Below are 21,901 nucleotides of genomic sequence, written 5' to 3'. Positions count from 1 at the left end.
AAGTCTGGGCCCTCTTTTCCCCCCGCCGACAAAAGAACAAAGTACCGAGACAAAGTGTGCAGTGCAAAGAATGACATCACTTGTTGGACAGCGACTTCCAAGTTGGGTTCAAGGCTGGATTTTTTTTTTTTTTTTTTTTTTTTTAAGGATCATTTTGCCTTCATTTCTTTCTCCTCTGGCAGTGAGCGGTTGTGTTTGCATAGCTTGGACAGAGTTTATAAATACAGAGGAAAAACTACGTACAGTTTGAAACTTTATTTCTAGCAAAAACATCATCCCCCCCTCCCAAACCCCCACCCCCACCCCTGGTCATCAAGTGACCTGACAGACCTAAGTAAAATCTCTGACATAATGCTGGATGGAGAAAGCAGACCATTGCTGCATCATTATACAGTAGCTGAGGCAGCCCGGAAATACCAGCCATTTACTAAATCTGCTCCTCTCTCTCTCCTGATGTATACAAGGGGGAAAATAAAACAGAAAGTCAAACATGAGAGCTAAACTTCTAACAGATGTGCGCTGCTGCGTTTCCCTCTCAAAGAGCTAAAATGGCGAAAAATGGCTTTTAAAAAAAAAACATAGAGGAGAGAGGAAGCCGAGAAAGTTGATGGAAAAAATGTGTGATATTCGACATGAGCCACCAAGTCTTTGCTGTGAGACAGTCCTGACTATTTGGTAACAGTTTAATGATCAGATTCAGAGAGTGATCTGGTGCTCTGTTTGTAAGCCAGTGACACGGTCCAGTTCCAAAAAGAACAAGTCCCAGGACTCTTTGCTCACTCCCTTTCCTCCAGTGAGACAGCCAGGTGTCCCTGCAGCTCTGGCCTCAGAACTTGAGGCTGAATCCAGGGCCGACTGCAGACACTCCCTGGTTGCTGGATGTCAGATGGAAGCCTGTGTCTTTCAGGTCGTCGGCGGCCTGGAGAGGTTAAGGGAATACACAGTTAATGACCTGTCATTTCTTACATATTTATTATAGAACGGATTAATACTACACCGGTTAACCCTTAAAGCCCCTGTAAACCCAAATCAATAAAATCCTTCTATGCAATTGGGGGAGTTACGTGCAGGATAATAAGCATCTGAAAAGAGTTATAGGCATATTTATCAATCCAAGTTAAAGATATTGTCATTTAAGGTTGATAGACTTTAAAGAAATTTGGTTTCAATGAGGCGCGCTATGATCTGATTCTTATTACACACAAGGTATTTTGAACCAATCACAGCGAATCTCTGCCCGAACGTTCTATAAAAACAATGACTGTTGCCATGGAGACTGTTACTGAGATACGGCCAGAGCCTCAAAGTCCTGTACAATGGCTTAGACAGCAAAAAAGCTATTTTTTTTAACAAAGTTGTATTATATTTATGAACATTAATTAATTATCACTCACTAATTGTTGTAAAAGCTTATTGAGACACCAAACTTTGATATAATCTATTCATTTTTAATATTTTAGACCAGGTTTCCAGATACTTTAACCTGAAGGGATGCTATTGAGACATTTTGAATGTATGTAACACTCGCAAATTAAATTTGCTGTGCCTGTTGCTCTGGACGCTCTCCATTGAAGCTCATTAAATGTGTCAAGAAATCCTGATCTACCAATCAAATCGTTCTTCCCGATATGGGCGGGCCAGAGCCCTGTGTATGGGGCTCTGGGGCGGACGTAACCGGATGACGACAGTGCTGTGCATGAGCCGCCAATGCCGTAATAGTAAACAAGATGGCTGTGGATATGTTGTTTGAGTTTGCTCAACGAACGGGGCTTAATATGTCACCTTGTTCATTGCTCTGATTGGTCGTAGTGCTATCCAATTGCGTGCAGTGGCATTTGAAATGCACGCGTAGGTGCCACCCCTTACGCGTGCCACCCCTTGCGTTGGTAAGGTCTATTGATAGGGGCCAGACCCTTATATCGTTCTAGATATGGGTCTGGATTTCCAGGCTAACCAAATGGCCTAATTTGTGGGCTAGACAGCAGGAACACAAACTTTCAAACGTTGAAAAAAATAAATAAATATGAGCATCAGCCATAAGCTTCTGGGTGGGTACTAGCCCTGCTAAAAGCATTAGGGGACTAAAGGGTTGCTCATCATGGAAAACACAAGGAGGATATAACCGGACACAAAGCAGAAGCCTGTAGGCTCTGTAATCTATTTAACACACAATTGCGGAAAGCCTGGTAGCTGTATGTAATGGAGAAAGAGTAGCCTTAATGTCCTTACCAGGTGACTGTAGCCCAGGCCTCCCTCGGGGGGCGGCGGGCTGGTTCCTCTCTTGACTCTCTGCTGCTCGCTCTTAGCCGGCCAGGTGGGGAACATGGACGGGTCGATGGGCAGGGGAGACTCACGGAAATAGTCATGCTTCAGCCCCTCGTCTGATAGAATCCTCTTACTGGGGCAGTAGGTGAGGAACCTGGAAACACACAACATGATCCCAGTTCATATCCAAGGCAATATTAAAACACTTTTTGATTTAAAGTAAAGCACAGGTAGCCAGTCAGCATGGAGCGTTAAGAGAAAAGTTGTAAAAAAAGAAAAAGAAAAAGGAAAACGTTTTTTTTTTCAGAAGAAGTCAACAGTGGAAGACAGGAAATGAAGCAGCTGGGTTCTGATTTATTGTATTAGATGTGAATATTGGCCGTGGACGTACTGTGTGGAGGACTCCCCTTTAAGATTAGAACATTCCAAAGAAGAAATGTAGGCGTAGTGGTTTCACTTAAACATAGGCTTCTTATCAAAATCAGTGAGTAACTCCTCACAGTCCGCTCCCTGTCTGTACTCTGTGTGCACTGAAAAATAAATTCAGTTTTAATACAAATCTAGGCTCAGTAAACAGGCATACTGCTCGCTACGTTGGGCCCCGTTTGTTTATAGTACAGTTTAAAGAGCCTGTGCTGTGTTTTAACGCCAATTGTCTTGTACGGGTAATATATCGTGAGGCAATATTCACTCATTTTGATAAAAAGTGATTTGAACAAGCCTTCTCCAGAATGGCTGATTCCGACCTTAACTAAACTACTCATCAAGAAATACAATCTGGACACAAGACAGTGACACTACAGGGGCCATTGGGTTTGTGGAAGAAGTCCTAATTGTACATGGCAAGATCAAGACAGAATAATGGGGAGCTGCTCAATTGTGATAATTGGCTGTCTAACTGTGCCTGATTGGAACATGTGAGAGGGGGGGACTGTGGTACAAGATTAACATCAGCCTGAAAAGATTTGACTCTGTGTTTCTATGTGGAAGGAACTCCTGAGAACGGCTACTGAATGAGAGGCAGCAGACTGATAGCAGCTTTTAGACAGGTCCAATACTAGCATTCAACAAGACAATCCTCAACTTGTGTCCAAAAGAACCCTGCACCTGTAAACGGACTGCTACTCCCCTTGGGACCCAGGAGTCCTGCTGGTTTTTAAATTGGAGTCAAAGACAGGCTTGTTTTTACCTGGGACGCATGGTGACAGGGTCAGTGTCAGGGGGGGGGGGGGGGGGGGGGGAATCAGAGGGGAAGGTCCCCCACTAAATGAGTGATTGTGCGTGTGTGTTTCTGTGTTATTTTCATTTCGGAAAAGTCGACAGAAAGTGGGAAACAATTTCTTTGAAGCTAACATTGTTGTGGAGTGAGCCTGTATGAGTGAGAGGGACAGAGCAGGCAGATATCTTGCAAGAGCTTGTGCCACCCAGGGAATAGTAAATATAATAAAGCAAGTTGAGAAATCAAGCTGTGCATTGAAGCCCCTCGTCAGGTTGGAAACCACAGGGGGATGTGATATTCCAACCAGCTCTGTGATATCTACCTGCCAAACTACACCTCCTAACTTTTTACTACGCCGCTCTGTCTGTCTGTCTGTCTGTCTGTCTGTCTGCCTGTCTCTATGCATCCAGCTCTCTGCTCTATGCGTCGACCTCCTGCGGGTTCAATCCCTTCCTTGTGAGTCTTCTGACAGCTGGAAGGCTTCAGCACAGCCACTGGACACGGGCCAGACTTCCACTGAAGCGTGATCGCTCAAACACACACACACACACACACACACACACACACACACACACACACACACACACACACACACACACACACACACACACACACACACACACACACACACACACACACACACACACACACACACACACACACACACACACACACACACACACACACACAGTTACCAACCTCCACAGCTGTTGGTTAACTGAGCCTCTGCATGGTTTTGTCATTTGCAGGTGTAGGCAGAAGGCTGTGTGGGTGGCTACACAATCTGAGAAGATTCCTCGTTGCTACTTTGCAGCTGCTAAACAATGCTGATCTATCGGAATGTGCCAGAAAGAATGTATTATAAAGCCATTACTCTGTGTTAAAAAAAAATTGATTTTCCGTATTTTCTAAAACATTTTCCGGTACAGTAGTCCATGGTGTGTGTGTGTGTGTGTGTGTGCGCGTGCGCTTTTGTGTGTCTCTGTGTGTGTGTGTGTGTGTGTGTGTGTGTGTGTGTGTGTGTGTGTGTGTGTGTGAGTGCATGAGAGAAACAGAACAGGGAGATGGAACAGGACTGCTTCTAAGGCATGTTGATGAATCACTGGTCCGCTACTGTTGTCATGTTTAAAGTCAGCGTGCCAGAAATGCACTGAGTGAAAGAAAAGAGCTGGAAAAGAGAAAGAGAATTTGACAGGGTAGCAATGCCTTCATCCAAGTAAGGCCCTGTAGGAGTCATGTTGATTGCTGATGATATAAGTGGTTGAAATTTGCCTATCATTAACATTGGAGACTAGATTTGGGCAGTAATAAGGCAATACTGTATCCAGGGCCACGTAAAAATAGCAACGGTATTCCTTTAATCACTGATATTAATGTATTGTGCCAATAGACTTAATGCTTGTAACACGTGACAGCCTCTTCTCAGAAGGAAAAGATGGAAAGAAAAGACGGCCAATGCAAACGAGTTGGTGCATCCCCCCCAAAAAAATCTCCATTGTGTGTCGCATCTTAAATCTAAGAATGAAAGTGCATTTCTTGCAGTGATTTTGTTTCTTCTGTTTGGAACGTAGGTTGTATCGAGTAACACTGTGAGGTGTTCAAGCGCTGTTCAGTAAACATGTGTATTTGGTGAAGGTGACTTAATTGTGATGAGTTCAGGGTAATCTTGTTAAATGTAGTGTCAGACGAGACCCCCCAAAAAAAAAAAAAGGCTTCAGTTGAAGTAGGAATAGGTATTACTCGACAGTTATACCGTGTACCGGGATAGAATTTGGGGAAGCAGTCATAAATTGGATACTGCCCAACCCTATTGGAGACCCACATTTTTCAAACTGTGTTGACTAACAAAAATACCATTAAAGCTGATGTTAAAAAAGCTTATACCTTTCTTGTCATTTGCCTATTTTACTGGAACAATATCCAATTTTTTACTCATCATGCATTAACAGCTACAGTGGTTAGTCAAGAACATAGAGCTATCAATGCTAGAATGCTTACAGCTACACAGTCACAAGCACACACAGGTGTAAACACAAGCAGTGTGTGTTTGAGGTGTAGTGTGTGTGTGTGTGTGTGTGTGTGTGTGTGTGTGTGTGTGTGTGTGTGTGTGTGTGTGTGTGTGTGTGTGTGTGTGTGTGTGTGTGTGTGTGTGTGTGTGTGTGTGTGTGTGTGTGTGATAAGACAGTCTTGAAGAATCCTACTTGTTCATGAGGTCAAAGCCCTGGTCTGAGAGCAGCGCTCCAAAGCGTTTGCGCAGGTTGTTGTAGGGATACTCTGTGAAAGTCATCTTCTTCACAGCGGGCAGCTCGTTGTAGCCGGGCCAGATCTTCTCACTGGGTGACCCCAGATCCTACACACAACACACACACAAGGCAGCAGACAAATGAATGGTAGTGCGAGGAGAATAGGACATACGATATTCCCTCGTTGGCCAAAGTAGTCATTAGTCACAGACATAGACCAGTCCTAAGTACATTTCAATATTTGACTGTATCATTAGTGAAGGGTCCTGAATGACATCATTCCACATGTCTCTGGTGCTTTATGTCCCTCATCAGATCATCTACTTAAATACATTCTGCCAACTAAAAGGTTATTCTTTCACAGGCCCCGGTTAGTACGCTTTAGCCAAGCCATGAAGATGTGCAAGGGTCAACCCATGGCCAACACATAACCATCTCCTCCCCATCGGCTGAATACATGTGTTTATGCTGTGTGTCTTCTAACGTTTGTACTTTCAGCCTTACTTCACCACTGCGCACTGATTGATTTTTGTTTGTCATATAAGTTATAGAAGATTTAGGAGTGGTGTTATCTTTCAATAAATGGTGAATATATGGTGAGCTTCTCAGTTAATAATAATAACTCAATCAGCTGGGTTAACGTCTACAAACAGCTCTCCCTTGTGGTGCACTACAGAACTTTATGCTGACCTACTCCGATACACAACACACTAAATATTTACAGGCAGTAAACAGAAGAGCTTTTCCCCTTTATGGTGAGATTTGCTTCATTTTTATAAGGGCAAATGAGGGCGTCTACCTTGAAAATCTTGTTAATTTGGTCGATTTCAGATTTTCCAGGGAAGAGAGGTTTCTGGGTAAGGAGCTCGCCAAATATGCAGCCCACTGACCACATGTCCACAGCTGTGGAGTACTCCTGCGGAGAGAAGAACAAACAGTGGCAGTCCACAGAAACAAAGTAGACAGTCAGTCTGGCACACTTATACGTCGGAGCTTTTTTTCTTGTGTTGTGAAAGTGGATGTGCTCTGATGGGCGGCTGGCCCTCTGCCGCCTGCCTGTGTAAATCATACACTGTAAAACTCAAGTAGTGTTTCAGTGGTATTTGGCGTCTTATAAACCATATCCTTCACAGATGTTGTCTTCTCTTGGAAATGTGGGTACACCAATCAATCAAAATGATGTAACCAAATTCTATGAAAATGACATCAGCTCAATGTTTGTAGTTTTAGTTAATGCACAGGTATTTCATCTGGTGTCTTTGTGCGTGTGTGTGGAAGTAAGAGTGAAAGCTCACCTTGGCTCCGAGCAGCAGTTCTGGTGAGCGGTACCACAGTGTCACCACTACAGGGGTGTAGGGCTTGAGGGGGGAACCGTACTCCCGCGCCAAACCAAAGTCGCCAATCTACAGTTGAAGAGAGTTGGCTCACATTAACACTGGGACATTGTATTTGAGTTGAAAAACAAATGCCTCAGGATTCAAAAGGTGGAGTCATTGTTTCTGGAGAACGCTTTTCGTCAAAATACATTTCTCAAATCAGAGATTTTTCTCCTCACGATCCGCTACAAAATAAGATTTTATTACAACCAGCATTCTCCTGAATCGCTGATTCCACCTTTAACATGATTTTCCCAAAGCTGTTTATTTCAACATCCTGTCACAAGAGATCAAATGACCATATCCTCTTGTATGGAAGGGTAAAGATGACAAGATGCGGTTTGCTTCATATTTTCTATTGCAGGATTGACAGTCAGTGCGTTTACATGCAGACTCATAATCGGGTAACTAAACGAATAAGACTTCAACAGGACTTTTAAACTGCATGTAAACACCTTTATCTGATCTACTTCGCACACAAATCGGCACAATAACGGACAAGAGATGTCGGATAAGAACACCTAGATAAGTCGTTCGTTGTCGGCATTCTCTCTGCATGTATACAGGGATCGGACATCGCATATCGGACTTCTCGTTCTGTGCTTGTGTGCCTGCGCGTGATAGGCTACACCATGGGTTATTGACGGAAGAGAACCGGACGTGGCTCTTTCAACACTTGTTGACACTTGTTGAAAGCATGGTTGAAAGGGCTACAGCGCCACCTAGCATAGTGGAGACAGCCATGCATTGGACATTTATCCGATTCCTGAAAGGCCATGTAAACTCAGACAAGTGACACGGTCCGTTCGAGTGTCTAGTTCGATATATGTGATAATCCAATCTAGTTGTGCCATGGAAACGCACTGAGTGACACGTCTGTAACAAGCCGTTTTTTTTTTTGGCATTTTTATGCTATTTTTTATTGATAGAGTAGAGACAGAGGTGAAATGGGGCAGAGAGGGGAGTGACATGCAGAGAACGACCGCGGGCTGGAATCGAACCCGGGTCCGCTGCTGGCAGAGGCCCATGGGGGGGACGCCCTACCAACTGAGCTAAGGGCGCCCCCTTTTGTTTTGTTTTTTTGACACATGGACCCTGTTTGCATTTCATTTTGACAGAAATTCCTGCTATTATAGGCTTTAAGTAATCTTGTGTTGTTTGTAGGGTTGCAAAGGGGTGGAAAGTTTCCGGTAAATTACCGGAAACTTTCCGGAAACTTTCCACGGGAACCTTCGCTCGGGAATTTTGGGAATATTCAAAATTGGAAATTATAAATGTCGGTAATTTAAATGATTTTTTTTTTCATATCCAAACATAAATCTAAACATCTAAACACTATGTTTGGTCATAGACAGACATCCATGCAAAATAATACAATTAAAAATCATTACATTTGAACAGATTTATTTGTAAGAACTTTATCATGTTTTGATTATTTTATGAACAATCAACAATTTCACTGAACAACAAAAAGATGAATGTTGAGTTAAATATTACTCATCTGTCTGACCCAACCTATTCAATAAATAAAGTCAAATGCCCCCCATGTGATGGAGGAATGCACAGAGCATGTAGAGGGCATGGCCTCAGTACCCCTGCAGTAGGATGTGTGCTATGTGCAACTTGCCAAGGTTACTTGCATAAAATCTGGTTATTTTAGTCAAGATTTTGCTCAAATATATTTTCCCCAACTATATTTATAATCACTGTTTAAGCCTATGGAAACCTGGTCTAGTAAAAATCAATATATGATATCAAGTTGGGTGTCTCAATAAACTTAAAAAAAAATCTGATTTGAAATTAAATGTTCATAAATATATAACAACTTATTTGAAAAAACTGCTTTTTACAGTCTAGAACGTTTGCCTGGACTGAAATAACATAGTTAGAAGGATTTAGTGCATTTGGTTTGCTTTAAATTTAGTAAATTCCCGTTTATTCCCGTTAATTCCCAAAATTCCCGTTAATTCCCATAAATTCCCGTTAATTCCCATGGAAAGTTTCCAACTTTGAAAATTCCCGGAATTTTGCAACCCTAGTTGTTTGTCTAACTGGGTTGTATTGCTCCTAGCTTGGTGGAGCATACCTTGAGGATGCCCTTGTGGCTCAGCAGTAGATTAGACGTCTTGAGATCCCGATGGAGAATCCAGTTGTCGTGGAGATGTCGGACACCTCGGAGCAGCTGAATCATCAGAGTCTTGACTTCACCTGAAAGAGAAAACACCAAGCTGTGACCACAAAACATTTAAAAAGGTGGAGTCAGACATACTGGAGAACGCTTTTGTCAAAATCAGTGACAATCTCCTCATGATCCGCTACCTGTCTGTACTGAAAAGACAGTGTTCATACACAGCCTGGGCTCTGTAAACGGGTATATTGCTCGCTACGGTGGGTCCCCTTTGTTTGCATACCAGTTTACAGAGCCTAGGATGTTTATTAAACCCAGATTTGTTTTCAGCGCACACACACACAATACTAACAGGCAGTGGATTGTGGGGAGATTTTTGTTGATTTTGACAAAACGTGATTTTGAGAACAAGCGTTCCCCAGAATGGCTGACTGACTCCACCTTGAATGCTAAACCTTTAAAGCCTGAGAAAGACCTATTATAAATGATGTTTTCATATAGACACAACATAATATTTATCTCACTCTCACACACACACACACACACACACACACACACACACACACACACACACACACACACACACACACACACACACACACACACACACACACACACACACACACACACACACACACACACACACACACACACACACACACACACACACACACACACACACACACAATACATTACCTGGGAGGAAGGGCTGCTTCATAGTTTCCATCAGACCCTTCAGGTCATGTTCTACATAGTTCATCACGATGTAGATCTTGTCCATGTTACTCCCAACAACTATTTCCTATGCCAGGAGAGAGGGGGAAGCGAGGGTTAGCTTTGACCAGAACACTTCATAATACATAGAAGTCAATAAAAGTGTGGTCAGAAAAGCATCCTCTTACCCTTACTGTGACGATGTTTGGGTGCTGAGCTTTCAGGATCGTATTGATTTCTCTCAAAGAGGTGATGGGGAAGCCCTCCTTTTCCTTCTCCATCTTCAACCTTTTCAGGGCCACTATTTCATCTGCAAACAGGAGATAGTATTTATTATTTAGATACATTAAACACATCTGCGTATCCCAAAAAAAATCAAACGGACATCCGGTAACTTCTCCTACCCGTCTTTTTGTCCTTGGCTCTGTACACCACACCGTAGGTTCCCTCCTCTATTCGGTTCAAACACTGGAATTCCTCCACACTGCGACAACCCTGAAACACATCACAGTCTAAATCAGGGGTGTCAAACTCATTTTGGTTCGAGGGCCACATACAGCCTCTCTGATCTCAAGTGGGCCGGACCAGTAAAATAATGGCAAAATAACGTACATATGTCAAATCCAAATCTTTAGCTTTGTTTTTCAGTTATATGCTTTATAACTCATCCTACATATGTAACCTACATTATCACGGATCACAAGGGATCTCTGTAGCCCCCAGGAAATGTCTTAGTAAAGGTTGCTGCTGGCCACGGGAATAGGAGGTGCGGCGCGGAGCGCCGCAGCAAAAATGTTGGGGGTATTTTGCTCAAAGATGCCAATACGCACTAATGAAATAAACAACTGTTTATTTGAATACACAAATACAACAGGCACTGACCTTACAGTTGTCCAATTTTGTTTACTATATGTACAGGGACACATTTTGTGCAAACATGCAGACAGTACAAAATACAATTAAATAAAAGTGCAACTTCTACTGTTTTGATTTATTTTTAAACACAGAGGTTATGTGTTGTTTTGAAATACGTTTTTCCCAATTTAATTTAAATTTAATTTAACTTACTTTTTTTTTTAAATGCTCAGAAATGTGTGCTCTACAAGTCGCGGGCCGGATGTTTGACACCACTGCCTTAGACACTTGACACAATCAATCATCAATATTAGCATGCTATTTGGCCACATATATTGGCCTATTTACAGCCCTCAGAAAACTGACAGCTCTTCTTAGATGCAAGTTCATCAATGCATGGCTTAAAATCCTGAGCTGTAGAACTTTCAGCAGACATTCCTAGCTGTAAGCCACGTAAGTGTCCTAACAGTTGGGAGCGTATGCAACGTGCGGATATGGCACAGGCTCCATGAAGAAGAAAAAAAAATAAAAAATATATATATATTTTTTTTTTTTTCAGAATTGATTCAAATCGGCCGAATTGATTCGCGGGCCACATCAAAACGTGTCGCCCGCGGGCCTTGAGTTTGACACATGTGGTCTAAATGGAAGAGCTCAGCATACTGCTTGAGTGAGTTAAAGGTGGAGTCAGCGATTCTAAAAGGCTTATTGCTTGTTTTCAAGATCTAACACTTGTGTATCTAATACCTTTGTTAATACGCAGTCTACGCTCTGTAAACTGGCCTGTTGCTAGCTACAGTGGTCCCCTTTGTTAACATAACCTTTGTTTACCTACCAGTTTACAGAGCCTAGGCTGTGTATCAACACTACATTTCTTTTTTCAGCACACATACAGTACAAGCGTAGCGGATCATGAGGAGATATTCACAGATTTTGACAAAAAGTGAATGTTAAAAAAAAAAAAGGTTTACCAGAATCACAGACTCCAAATAAATAATGAGTGGCTAAGCTGGATGAACATTTGCGTTGCGTCGTCACCCACCTGTAAAGCTGGCATATATTTGGGAAGCTCCTTCTTCAGCTCCACAGGGGAGATGGGAGGGGAGTCTGGGATGTAGTTTTCTTCGGGGGTGGGTGAGCGAGAGTGAGTTTGAGACTGAGGCGTGGGGTCGCCCTCTCCTGCCTCCTCTTCCTCCTCCTCCTCTTCCTCCATGTCCTCACCACTCTCCGAGGAGTCATGGTCGAAACGGGATTCTGGCACTGTTGAGGTCAGTTTAGCATTGTTTAAGCTTCTGTAAACCCACATCCACAAAATACTTCTATGTAATTTGGGGAGTTAGTTGCAGGACAGTAAGCATCTGAAAAGAGTTATAGGCATATTTATCAAACCAAATTCAAGATATTGTCATTTACGGTTGATAAACTTTACAGAAATTAGGTTTAGATGAGGCGGGGCTATGCTCTGGATCTTATTACACAATAAGTATTTTGAACCAATCACGGCAGTTATCTGGGGAGAGTTCATGTCAACTGTGTGTTTTTTTTTTTCTACAATTTTGGTTAACGGTAACACTGTACATTTTTTTTTTTTTTCAGTCAACCTGAGGGACTTTGGAACCATGTGAATAACTTTCTAAGCTTATTCAAATTAGAAACAGGCACTTCACAGACATCAGATGACATATTGACCCACCTGCAGGGATGTGATTGCCGTTCTCCCTCTCCTCGTCAAAGTCCTCCTCTGACTGCTGGTCCTCACTCACGTCCTCTGAAAGGAGAGAGAAGGCTGCTGTGTTAAAGCTGACACACCTGACACACTCAGGCTGTGTTGGAAAAGCCCTACTAACGACCTCCCTCCTACATACTCAACATGTTTGTACTACATACTGTCTACTTAAAGATCGATTGTGTATGCGAGGTTCGACTGAAGTTTACACTGAAGTATACAGAAGCAATAAAGAATTTAAAAATGCTGCGTCGTTTGAAAAGACGCAATGCATTGTGGGGCGGTTGAGTAGGAAAAGTAACCTATCGACCCATACACAAAAACTTCCCAGGAGTAAGTATTCATCCGGGTATTTCTCGCCTACACAAACCCAAATACACATCCACAACATGCTCAAATTGACGTCAAAATGAGTATGAGTGAGTAGGCCGTTTTGGTTTGGTATGGCTCCCACTAGTGGAGCTGTTAATCACGTTCTTACCTGGACTCTGTTCAGATGGGCCCGAGCCGGAGACTGACTCCTCCCCTTCCTCTTCCTCCCCCTCACTCTGGCTGCTGGACTCCTCTTCATCGTCCTCGTCCTCTTCATCAGAGCCTGATCCTGATGCTACAAACAAAAGGCACGAGAAAATCTGTCTTTAATGATGTCATGTGTTTCGTCCACTCAGTAAAATTATTATTAGGCAAAAGGTAAATAAAAGGTCACCGTGATGTGTTCAAACATCAAGAAAGAGAAAATGTAGTTTTTGGCGAGAAAATGCGACCATTTGAATGGAATTTTGCAGCAATATAAAATAGATAGTTAAGATATGACCTGTTTAACGTCCCATCCCGAAATTCTTACCATCTTATCAATAATACCAGTTCTGTTAAAAACGTATTGCTGCCTCCTCTTTCAACCAAATAATAGAAAAGTATCGATAGTGGTATCGAGAAGACTTGAATCGTTGAGGAGTCTCGATAATGGTTTCAATATCAATAAACATTAACGATTCCCACCCCTACTCTTTAGCCATTTACAGTAATATAATAATCATCCAACCCTACTGCTGCTTTCCTAATGGTCATGTCCTCAGTGCCTTACCCATAGAGGATTCTCCTGTGCTGGTCTTCCTCTCGCTGCCACTGATGTCCTGGAGGTCTGCCAGCAGGTCTTTGTCCTCTGGCTTCTCCTCCTTCGATGCTACAAAACACAGAACACAGTGTGAGCGACGCTGACATGTATATGATGCTCTATGGGAAACTAAGTCATTGCTGAAGAAAATGGGAGTGTACAGAATGCTAGTAGAGAATAATGGTCAACTCACTTGCACTCTTCCTTGGTTCCCCTGGCTCTGCTTTGTCCCGGGGAGCGTGGGTGGGACTTCGGCTGTGGTGACTTTGTTTAGGCTTGTCATCAAACTCCTCGGGAAGCATCCGATGGTGAGAAGGCACTGGAAACAAATAAACTTTCATTTATCATAGCTGCAGATTACCATCACATAGCACAGGGTTAGGGATCAACTTTGGTTTGTCAACTTTAAAAGGAGCAGGAACATGTTTAGCCTAGCTTAGCATACAGCAAGAAGACAGAGGCAAACGGCTAGCTTGGCTCTATCCATACAGCTGTTTGTTCAAAGGCAAGTCAAGGCAAGTTTATTTCTATAGCACAATTCACACACAAGGCCATTCAAAGTGCTTTACAGGGGCATGAAATACATCAAGATTAAAACACATCAAGTATAGAAAAGACATTAGAAAAGTGAATGAAAAATATGAATAGCAATAAAGAAGGATTTGCTGACTCACCATCCCGTCGAGAGCCTCTCTCTTTGCGTCTCTCCTCGGCTCTCCTCTCTCTCTCCTTCAGCTCCCGTTGGACCTTCTGCTCTTCGCGCAGCTTTCTGTCCCGCTCACGCTGGCGCTCCATCTGTTCCAGGCGGTCCCTGTGGTCCAAAAAAAACCCAGGAGAGTCCAATCGAGGTCTGTCCAGACAACCAGAAGGTCCATCTTGTCATTGTTTGGTTATGTTTAGTATGGGTCTCTTAAAGCATAGAGTTAGTCAATAGCTGAGGGAGTGAGTGATCGACAGATGTAATCAGTGATATATAACAACACAACATATTGCTTTAACAAACCCCGACCCCGCATGAGTTTGTTATTGGGAGTTTGCTTGAGTCACTTGTTTTACATGGGCTGGATTTAATTAGCCAGAAAGTCAAAAGACATCTACAAAACTTGGCACCCAGAGTAACTACCTTGATTTTTAACAACTTGTGTTGTGGGTAACTTGCGATGCCTCGTGTAGTACAAGGCTTGTAAAGGTTGAGTCAGCTATTCTGGAGAAGGCTTGTTGTCAAAAATCAGTGAATTTCTCCTCACGATCCACTACCTGGTCATACTGTGTGTGCGCTATAAAACAAAATCCCATGTTAATACACAGCCTAGACTCTGTAAACGGGCATGTAGCTAGCCACGGTGTGCCCCTTTTGTTAACATACCATTTGTTTACGCACTAGTTAACAGAGCCTGGGCTGTGTATAAACAACAGATTTTTCTTTCCCAGCAGACACACAGTACAGAGAGGTAGCAGATAAAAAGTCATTTTGACAACAAGTGTTCTCCAGCATCACATACTCTACCTTAAAGAACAGTACCTTTAGATCTGACAAATAGAAAGAAAAAAATGTATGCTGTTCAAAGGCATCAACATCCTGACAAGGGAAGAATTAGTAGGGGACACGCTGAATACTAACTCAAACACTTGTCTATTGATGTAACTCAAGTGCTGATCCTGCTCACCTCTCTCTGCGTGAATGAGCCCTGGCCTGCTCCCGTCGCTTCTGCCTCTCCCAGTCTCGCCTGGCCTTGTCCTCTTCCCACTGACGCTTCCTGCGCTCGCTCTCTCGTTCTTTCTCTTTCTCTTTGGGTCGTTTCCCTCCTGCTGCTGCTGATGCTGCTGCTGCTGCTAAGGAGGTAAAAACCATGAGTGGAAGCAGATTGAGAAAAACAAACAGTTGAAAACATGTTGCATTTAGTTGTAATGAAGCAGCTCTATCACACCTCCTTCAGAAGAGTGACTGCGATTACGTCCTTTGTCTTTCCTCTTCTCCTCCTTTCTGTGGTGAGACTTGTCTTTCCTCGCTATTTGCTGCGGAGGCTTGATCGCTAGTGAGTCGTCTTCCTCTCCCCTGTAGAGAGAAAATAGCGTGAGACTCTTAAAAAGGTAGGAGTCGGTGAACTTTGTCAAAATCACCTTTGATCAAAATCAGTGAATATCTCCTCACGACCCGCTACATGTCCGTACTGTGTGTGTGCTGAAAAAAAATCAGACTGGCATGTAAACAAAGGGGGCCACAGTAGCTAGCAACATGCAGCTTTACAGAGCCTAGGCTGTGTATTAACACTGGATTTTTTCCCCAGCGCACACACAGTACGGACCCGTAGCGGATTGTGAGGAGATATTCACTAATTTTGACAATAATTGATTTTGACAACAAGCGTGCTCCAGAATGGCTGACTCCACCTTTAAGAGCCAGTGACATTGTGTCGCATAGAGCTCCTAAACCCTGACATACATACTTTGAAGTATGTACTTGTTCCAAGTACCTGTCCTCGGTCGAGTCGTCCCGTGTGAACGGGGAATTACGAATTGTTATTTCCATCTTTTGATCCCGTAGTTCCCCTTCCTCCGGAGTGTCTCGTTTGGCTTCCCGATCATCCGCCTGTGGAGCAAGGCCCTGTGGGAACTGTGAGGGACAACAAGGGCAGGACATGTGGCTAAAGATACAGACACATCATCAATGCAAATACCAGGACAATTGGAATGTAGCTATCACTAGTCAATGACGTTCATTTTAACACATTTCTTGATAATTAAAAAGGTGCAGTCAACAATTCTGGAGAAGCAGGGCTCTAGACTGTCACCAAAATGACATATGCAATCATTCTTTGGGAGAGTGCTTGTGTCATTTTTACCTAGTCATTTTCACCTACTTTCTGTTGGTAAAAAACGTGTGTGGGGCCGCTACTTTTGGTAGTAAGTGTATTTTTCTCATTCTGTGGAAAACCTCCATGCGTAAATGTGTGAGACACCGCTACATGTGCGTCTGTGTAAAAATAAAACGATCGATGTGAATCCAACTTGTACAAAAATGTGGCCTGCACCCAGTGATATACAGTAGGAGTGATATCGGACAATCTCAGAAAAAAAGACAGATAAAATGATCAAATTGCCCTCTCCCTCTGCCTATCATTTATGATAGATGGTGACAACGATTTCACTGTCTGTCTTTACAATATGCTGCTGCAAAACTCGGATGACAAGTACTCATCAGTAGGGGTGGGAAAAAAAATCGATTTTCCGATTAATATCGATTCTCTCTCGGACGATTCTGAATCGATTCAGAAAAGTTAATAATCGATTTTTTTTTTATATAGGGGAGAACGGGGTAATTTGTCACATGGGTTGGTTGTCACAATCGTTATATCTCAGAAACAGAAGGCGCTGTCTGTGAAATTTTGGTATGTAAATATCCAGAATTGGGATCAGAGGTCACCTACATAGTCTTCCTTGGAGTTAGACTGCTGAATTTGAGGTGAGACGACTGTTTGTGTTTTTCATGTTAAATTGAAAATATTTAGCTCCTCAGTATTTTTCTTCTAGGCTTTTACACAATGGGTTTATAACAAAACACTTGTTACCCATTCAAAGTGTGAAGGGTAAACTATAGATTAGATTGTGGTTAGCAAGCTAATTAGTTGTCAGATGGTTGTTGGCCTTGATGCTAGCAAGAAATTCAAGTTGGGGTTGGTCGTCACATTTTTTGGGGGGTTGGTTGTCACATGTTATCTCAAGGCTGCAGCCAGAAAAGGAACCCAGTAACGAAAGAAATCGTCAAGCTGTATCCTCACTGACACCCCAGAGAAGGAAAGAATAGAGCAGGAAAAGGCAGCTAGCATGCAAAAGAAAAAAGGGCAACAAAATCAAAACAACCCAGTGCATCCCAAACTAGACCAGCTGCCAAGGCTACAGTAAGTTATGTAGGCCTATTTGTCAACTTGACAATGCAATTAAACTTTCAAATTTAGTTCTACTTTCTGGCCTTCTTTTTAAGATTATTCCCATTAAGATAACATTGTGACAAACAACCCCATAGTGTTTGACAACCGACCCCTTGATGGGGTTGGTTGTCACAATGTGTAAGGGTGTCTTTGATGATTAATTTCTTCTTTATTACAATAAGATAGAAAAAGTGAGGGGTACACATTTCAAGCCAACACCTTAAGCTTCAATTTAATGTAGGAATGACTATTGAAAGATGTTTAGGTGATGAGCAATTCTCACTAGAGTAAAAAGTGTGCCTACTTACCCCATTCTCCCCTATAATTTTTTTATTTTTATTTTTTTTTATATATTTTTTTTTATATATATATATATTTTTTTTTTGTTAAATACTAATACTTCCTGCGCCATTGCGCATGCACACCACACATGTGCGAGTTGTTTCCAAAGTGGCTTCAAAAGGGCTGAGAGCAGCAAACCCATGACCTGCACCGGCTTTATCTCCGTTTACGTTTTTGTATGAGAGCTGAATTCCAAGCCATACTTTTTGTACAATGTGTTGAAATGACATAGAAAATAATAGATAATAGAATAGAAATCCTATAGAAACATGATTTACGAGATTAGAAATAAAATAAAACTGAATCGGTTTAGTTTTTACATACTTCCATATTGTGTTGAAATGCAAGCTGCATTGATTATTGCACTGTTCGTAGAAAGTCATATTTGTGACAAGAAAAGCTTTTCTCTTAATTCAATATTAGAGAAGGCAATTCATCTGTTGATTGTCTTTAATGATCATCACAAAAGTAGGAAGTGATTAGCAAACTCCGAGTAGCAAACTCAGATGTGCATATAAATATATTTTTGAAATTCACACATGGGTATGTACATAAAAAATGTTTTGCATTGAGATGCATTGAAAATCGATTTTGAATCGAATCGTTGACCTCTGAATCGGAATCGAATCGTGAGGTGCCAAGAGATTCCCACCCCTATTCATCAGCGTGCAAGTTCATTGATTAATTTAATAATAATGAATTTAACTACTGAAAAAGTTAGTCTAGAACCCAGAGAACACTTGTTGTCAAAATCAGTGACTATATCCTCACAATCCACGACCTGTCTCTGTACTGTGTGAGCTGAAAAAGAAAGCTGGTGTTAATACACAGCCTAGACTCTGTAAAGTAATCTAGTATAAAGTATCTAAACAAAGGTGCCCACCGTAGCTAGCAACATAGTGGTTTACAGAGCATAGGCTGTGGATTAAGACTGGATTTTATTTCAGTGCACACACACACACACACACACACACACACAGTACACACAGGTAGCAGATCGTGAGGAGACATTTTAATGGTGAGCTTGAATTGAAATATTCCACAACAAGGGCAATTGAAAATGAGGATATCATGAGTCAACGTGCATGCGGGTGTAATGCAGCTCTTACATTAGGTTTCAGATACATTACATTTTTCGGGGGTTTGGGATCCGTTTTCCCTTCTAACGCTCTCCTGCGTTTCTTCTCCTGTAAGATTTCGTCCAGAGTTTTAACTTTCCAGGTCTCCTTTGTGTCCCCCATCAGCGTCCACTCTGCACCGCCTGCTCCACGGCACACACAACACATAGCATGTCACTTCACTTGAGCTTCAGAAGAAAAGTCAGGCTTTCCACTGAACAAACGAACCATTAGAGATCAAATAGATTGATGTGGATAAGGAGACCCTGGTGATAGTTTCTTCCATCAGCTATATAACAGTTGAGTCAAATTAACAGGTGGAATTTATGATTTATTGTCATCGCTAATTATGAAGCCCCAATGTACTTCCTCTGGCAACACAGGGGGAAGAAAATTGAGACTTTGAACAATTTCCATTCAAAACATTGTTGTAAACATTCAATCTTTTTAAATATATGTGACATAATACCTACTATTCACTTGCAGTCCGGCATAAACCGAGTACAACAAGCAGCGATGGTTTTAACACAACGTCAAAATAATAACTCACTATACAACAGAATACATTGAGCAGAGTCGGCAGACCATCTCCAAACACTATATATACTATACTGTTATAAGGGGTGGTACGCCAAATGAAACAGTGCATAGGAGTTATTAGGAAATGGACTCTAGTCAAGCGCTAGTATTTTGTGGGAAGTTTAGCATGATGTATCACATTAAAAGGAGTTGAGCTGGAATTGAGTTTACAGTGCAGTTTATCTAGTTAACCATACAGTAAAGTTTAACCGAAGTTCGCTATATGATGCAGCACGGTGTCAAATTAGGTTATGAAACATGAGCCATAAAGGCCAGCAGTTACACAGGCGAAGATAGCCCGCTAACGTTATACCGGTCTCTGAATAGAACATCGGTTGTATTTGAAGGTAGCATCACAGCACATGATGTCAAATGGATTATTAGAGTACACACATTTAACATTCAAACCGTTGTGTTATGGCTCCAGCGTCTGATGCTAACACAATAGCTTGCTAACGTTAGCTAGCTAAAACTAGCTCGGGCAACTGTTGCTAAACAACTTCTGCAGCTAACCACATGATTTTAAAAGGAATAGTTGCTGCAGCTGGTAGAACTATACACTGGGGAACGGCTAAATGTGTCCGTAGCCTTATTTAAACGCGTATGTACAGTAAACAATAGATTAACAGGCGGGCATGTGTAATGCTTGAACATACCTGAAATATGCGCAGCGGTATTTTGGCTCACCGGAAGTCTCGACGCGTTGGATGGGGGACGTCGGTAAAAGTTCCGATGTGAAACAAAATAGATAAACCCTGCGCCTCAATCTTCCACTTTGTTAACAATACCCATACTTAGTTCCCCGCCATAGATTAAAAAAAAATCCTACATAGATGCTTCCCTATGATAAAAAATTAGAATTTAAAAATAAATTCAAAAAATATGCAGTACGATTAGAAATACCCGGATATATTGTTTAATTTATATAATCATTTGTACCCATTGAGTTCAAATTATTTGCATGAATGAGTTATACCAGTCACAAACCTCTCTATATTTGATTTTAGTGCTTATTCTATTCTGAAGGTTATACCATTACATAAGAATGGTGATGAACATTCATTTACAAATTATAGACCAGTCTCAATTTTACCACAATTTTCAAAAATTCTGGAAAAGTTATTTAACAATAGACTACTAGATGATTTAATTAATAAACATCAAATTCTTTATAACAGTCAATTTGGCTTTAGAAAGAATCATTCCACTGCGCTGGCCTTGGCTGAATCGGTAGAAATGATTAGTAATGCTATAGATCATAAATTGTACTCTATAGGAATGTTTATAGACCTCAAAAAAGCTTTCGACACTATAAATCACGACATCCTTCTCAATAAGCTTGAGAATTATGGCATTAGAGGTATAGCACGGGACTGGGTCAGAAGTTATTTACAGGACAGGAAACAATATGTGAAGTTAGGGGAGATCACATCGACATGCTTAGATATTGTTTGTGGGGTCCCTCAGGGGTCAATTTTGGGGCCGAAATTATTCCTAAATGATATATGTAAAGTTTCGAAGGTCTTAAAGTTAATTTTATTTGCTGACGACACGAACATCTTCTATTCAGGGAAAGATCTGAATAATATGGTTGAGATTGTAAACATTGAATTGACTAAGTTACATGGGTGGTTAAACCGAAATAAGTTATCACTAAATTTAGAAAAAATTAAATTTATGATGTTTGGTAGGAGAGCATCAGATGTTTCCGTGAAAATCCAGGTAAATGGGATAGATATTGAAAGGGTCAAGCAACACAAAGTCCTAGGGGTAATAATTGATGATAAGTTAAGTTGGAAACCACAAGTTAGCCATCTTAGGGGCAAAATAGCCAGGAGTATTTCTATACTTTGGAAAGCACAACATTTTTTCAATCAAAAGGCCTTACTTGTATTATACTGGAGTTTAGTTTCCCCACATCTGCATTACTGTGCCGAGGTGTGGGGAAACACTTACAAAGGTAAATTGCACCCCTTGGAGATTCTTCAAAAAAAGGCAATAAGAATTATATACCAAGCCAATTACAGGGCACACTGATAACTTCTTTATTAAAGGTAGAATTCTCAAATTACGTGACGTGGTAAATTACCACACCGTACAAATGATTTACAAGGCTTAAAAAAAAGCCTTCCTGTCAGTTTACAAGTAATGTTTGAAGAAAGAGGAGTTTCGCATGATTTAAGAAGAAAAAGAAAATTCACTGAGAAAAATATACGGACCACACTTAGATCCTTTTCGATTTCTGTAAAGGGTATTCAATTATGGAATGAACTTGATGAAGATGTCACAGGGA

At 41.6% G+C, this 21,901-nt stretch overlaps 1 protein-coding gene across 7 annotated transcripts; it reads right to left on the bottom strand.

Moving 5' to 3' along the window:
• Positions 1-306: 306 nt before the first annotated feature.
• cdk11b (cyclin dependent kinase 11B) lies at positions 307-20,286 on the bottom strand. Of its 7 annotated transcripts, none has more exons than XM_080031238.1 (20): positions 20,265-20,286; positions 19,021-19,172; positions 16,088-16,254; positions 15,569-15,696; positions 15,308-15,473; positions 14,315-14,490; positions 13,834-13,959; positions 13,611-13,709; positions 13,008-13,133; positions 12,494-12,568; positions 11,843-12,060; positions 10,350-10,440; positions 10,134-10,255; positions 9,928-10,033; positions 9,190-9,311; positions 7,023-7,130; positions 6,527-6,643; positions 5,686-5,834; positions 2,230-2,419; positions 307-919 (listed from the first exon to the last, which is right to left on the bottom strand). In XM_080031238.1, the coding sequence occupies exons 2-20, from the start codon at positions 19,150-19,152 to the stop codon at positions 827-829; spliced, it is 2,511 nt and encodes an 836-aa protein (XP_079887364.1). In that variant the 5' UTR covers positions 19,153-19,172; positions 20,265-20,286; the 3' UTR covers positions 307-826. The 7 variants fall into 7 exon arrangements, with proteins under 7 accessions (XP_079887364.1, XP_079887368.1, XP_079887365.1 ...); XM_080031242.1 differs by having other exon boundaries at positions 14,315-14,451; XM_080031239.1 differs by having other exon boundaries at positions 15,308-15,470.
• Between the last annotated feature and the right edge of the window lie 1,615 nt (positions 20,287-21,901).

The sequence above is a fragment of the Ammodytes marinus genome (genome assembly GCF_949987685.1).
Source record: "Ammodytes marinus genome assembly, chromosome: 7".
NCBI lineage: Eukaryota > Metazoa > Chordata > Actinopteri > Uranoscopiformes > Ammodytidae > Ammodytes > Ammodytes marinus.
Note: the sequence above shows the minus strand (reverse complement) of the source record. Positions and strands in the feature narration are given on the sequence as shown.

Bases quoted from the DNA above. Each gene is read 5' to 3' on its own strand.
- cdk11b (XM_080031238.1), bottom strand. From the start codon at position 19,152: ATGGGGGACACAAAGGAGACCTGGAAAGTTAAAACTCTGGACGAAATC. The intron at 12,061-12,493 runs GTGGGTCAATAT...TGACCTCAACAG, and splicing joins CGGCAATCACATCCCTGCAG to TGCCAGAATCCCGTTTCGAC. The intron at 2,420-5,685 runs GTAGGATTCTTC...GTGTGTTTCCAG, and splicing joins GGCTTTGACCTCATGAACAA to GTTCCTCACCTACTGCCCCA.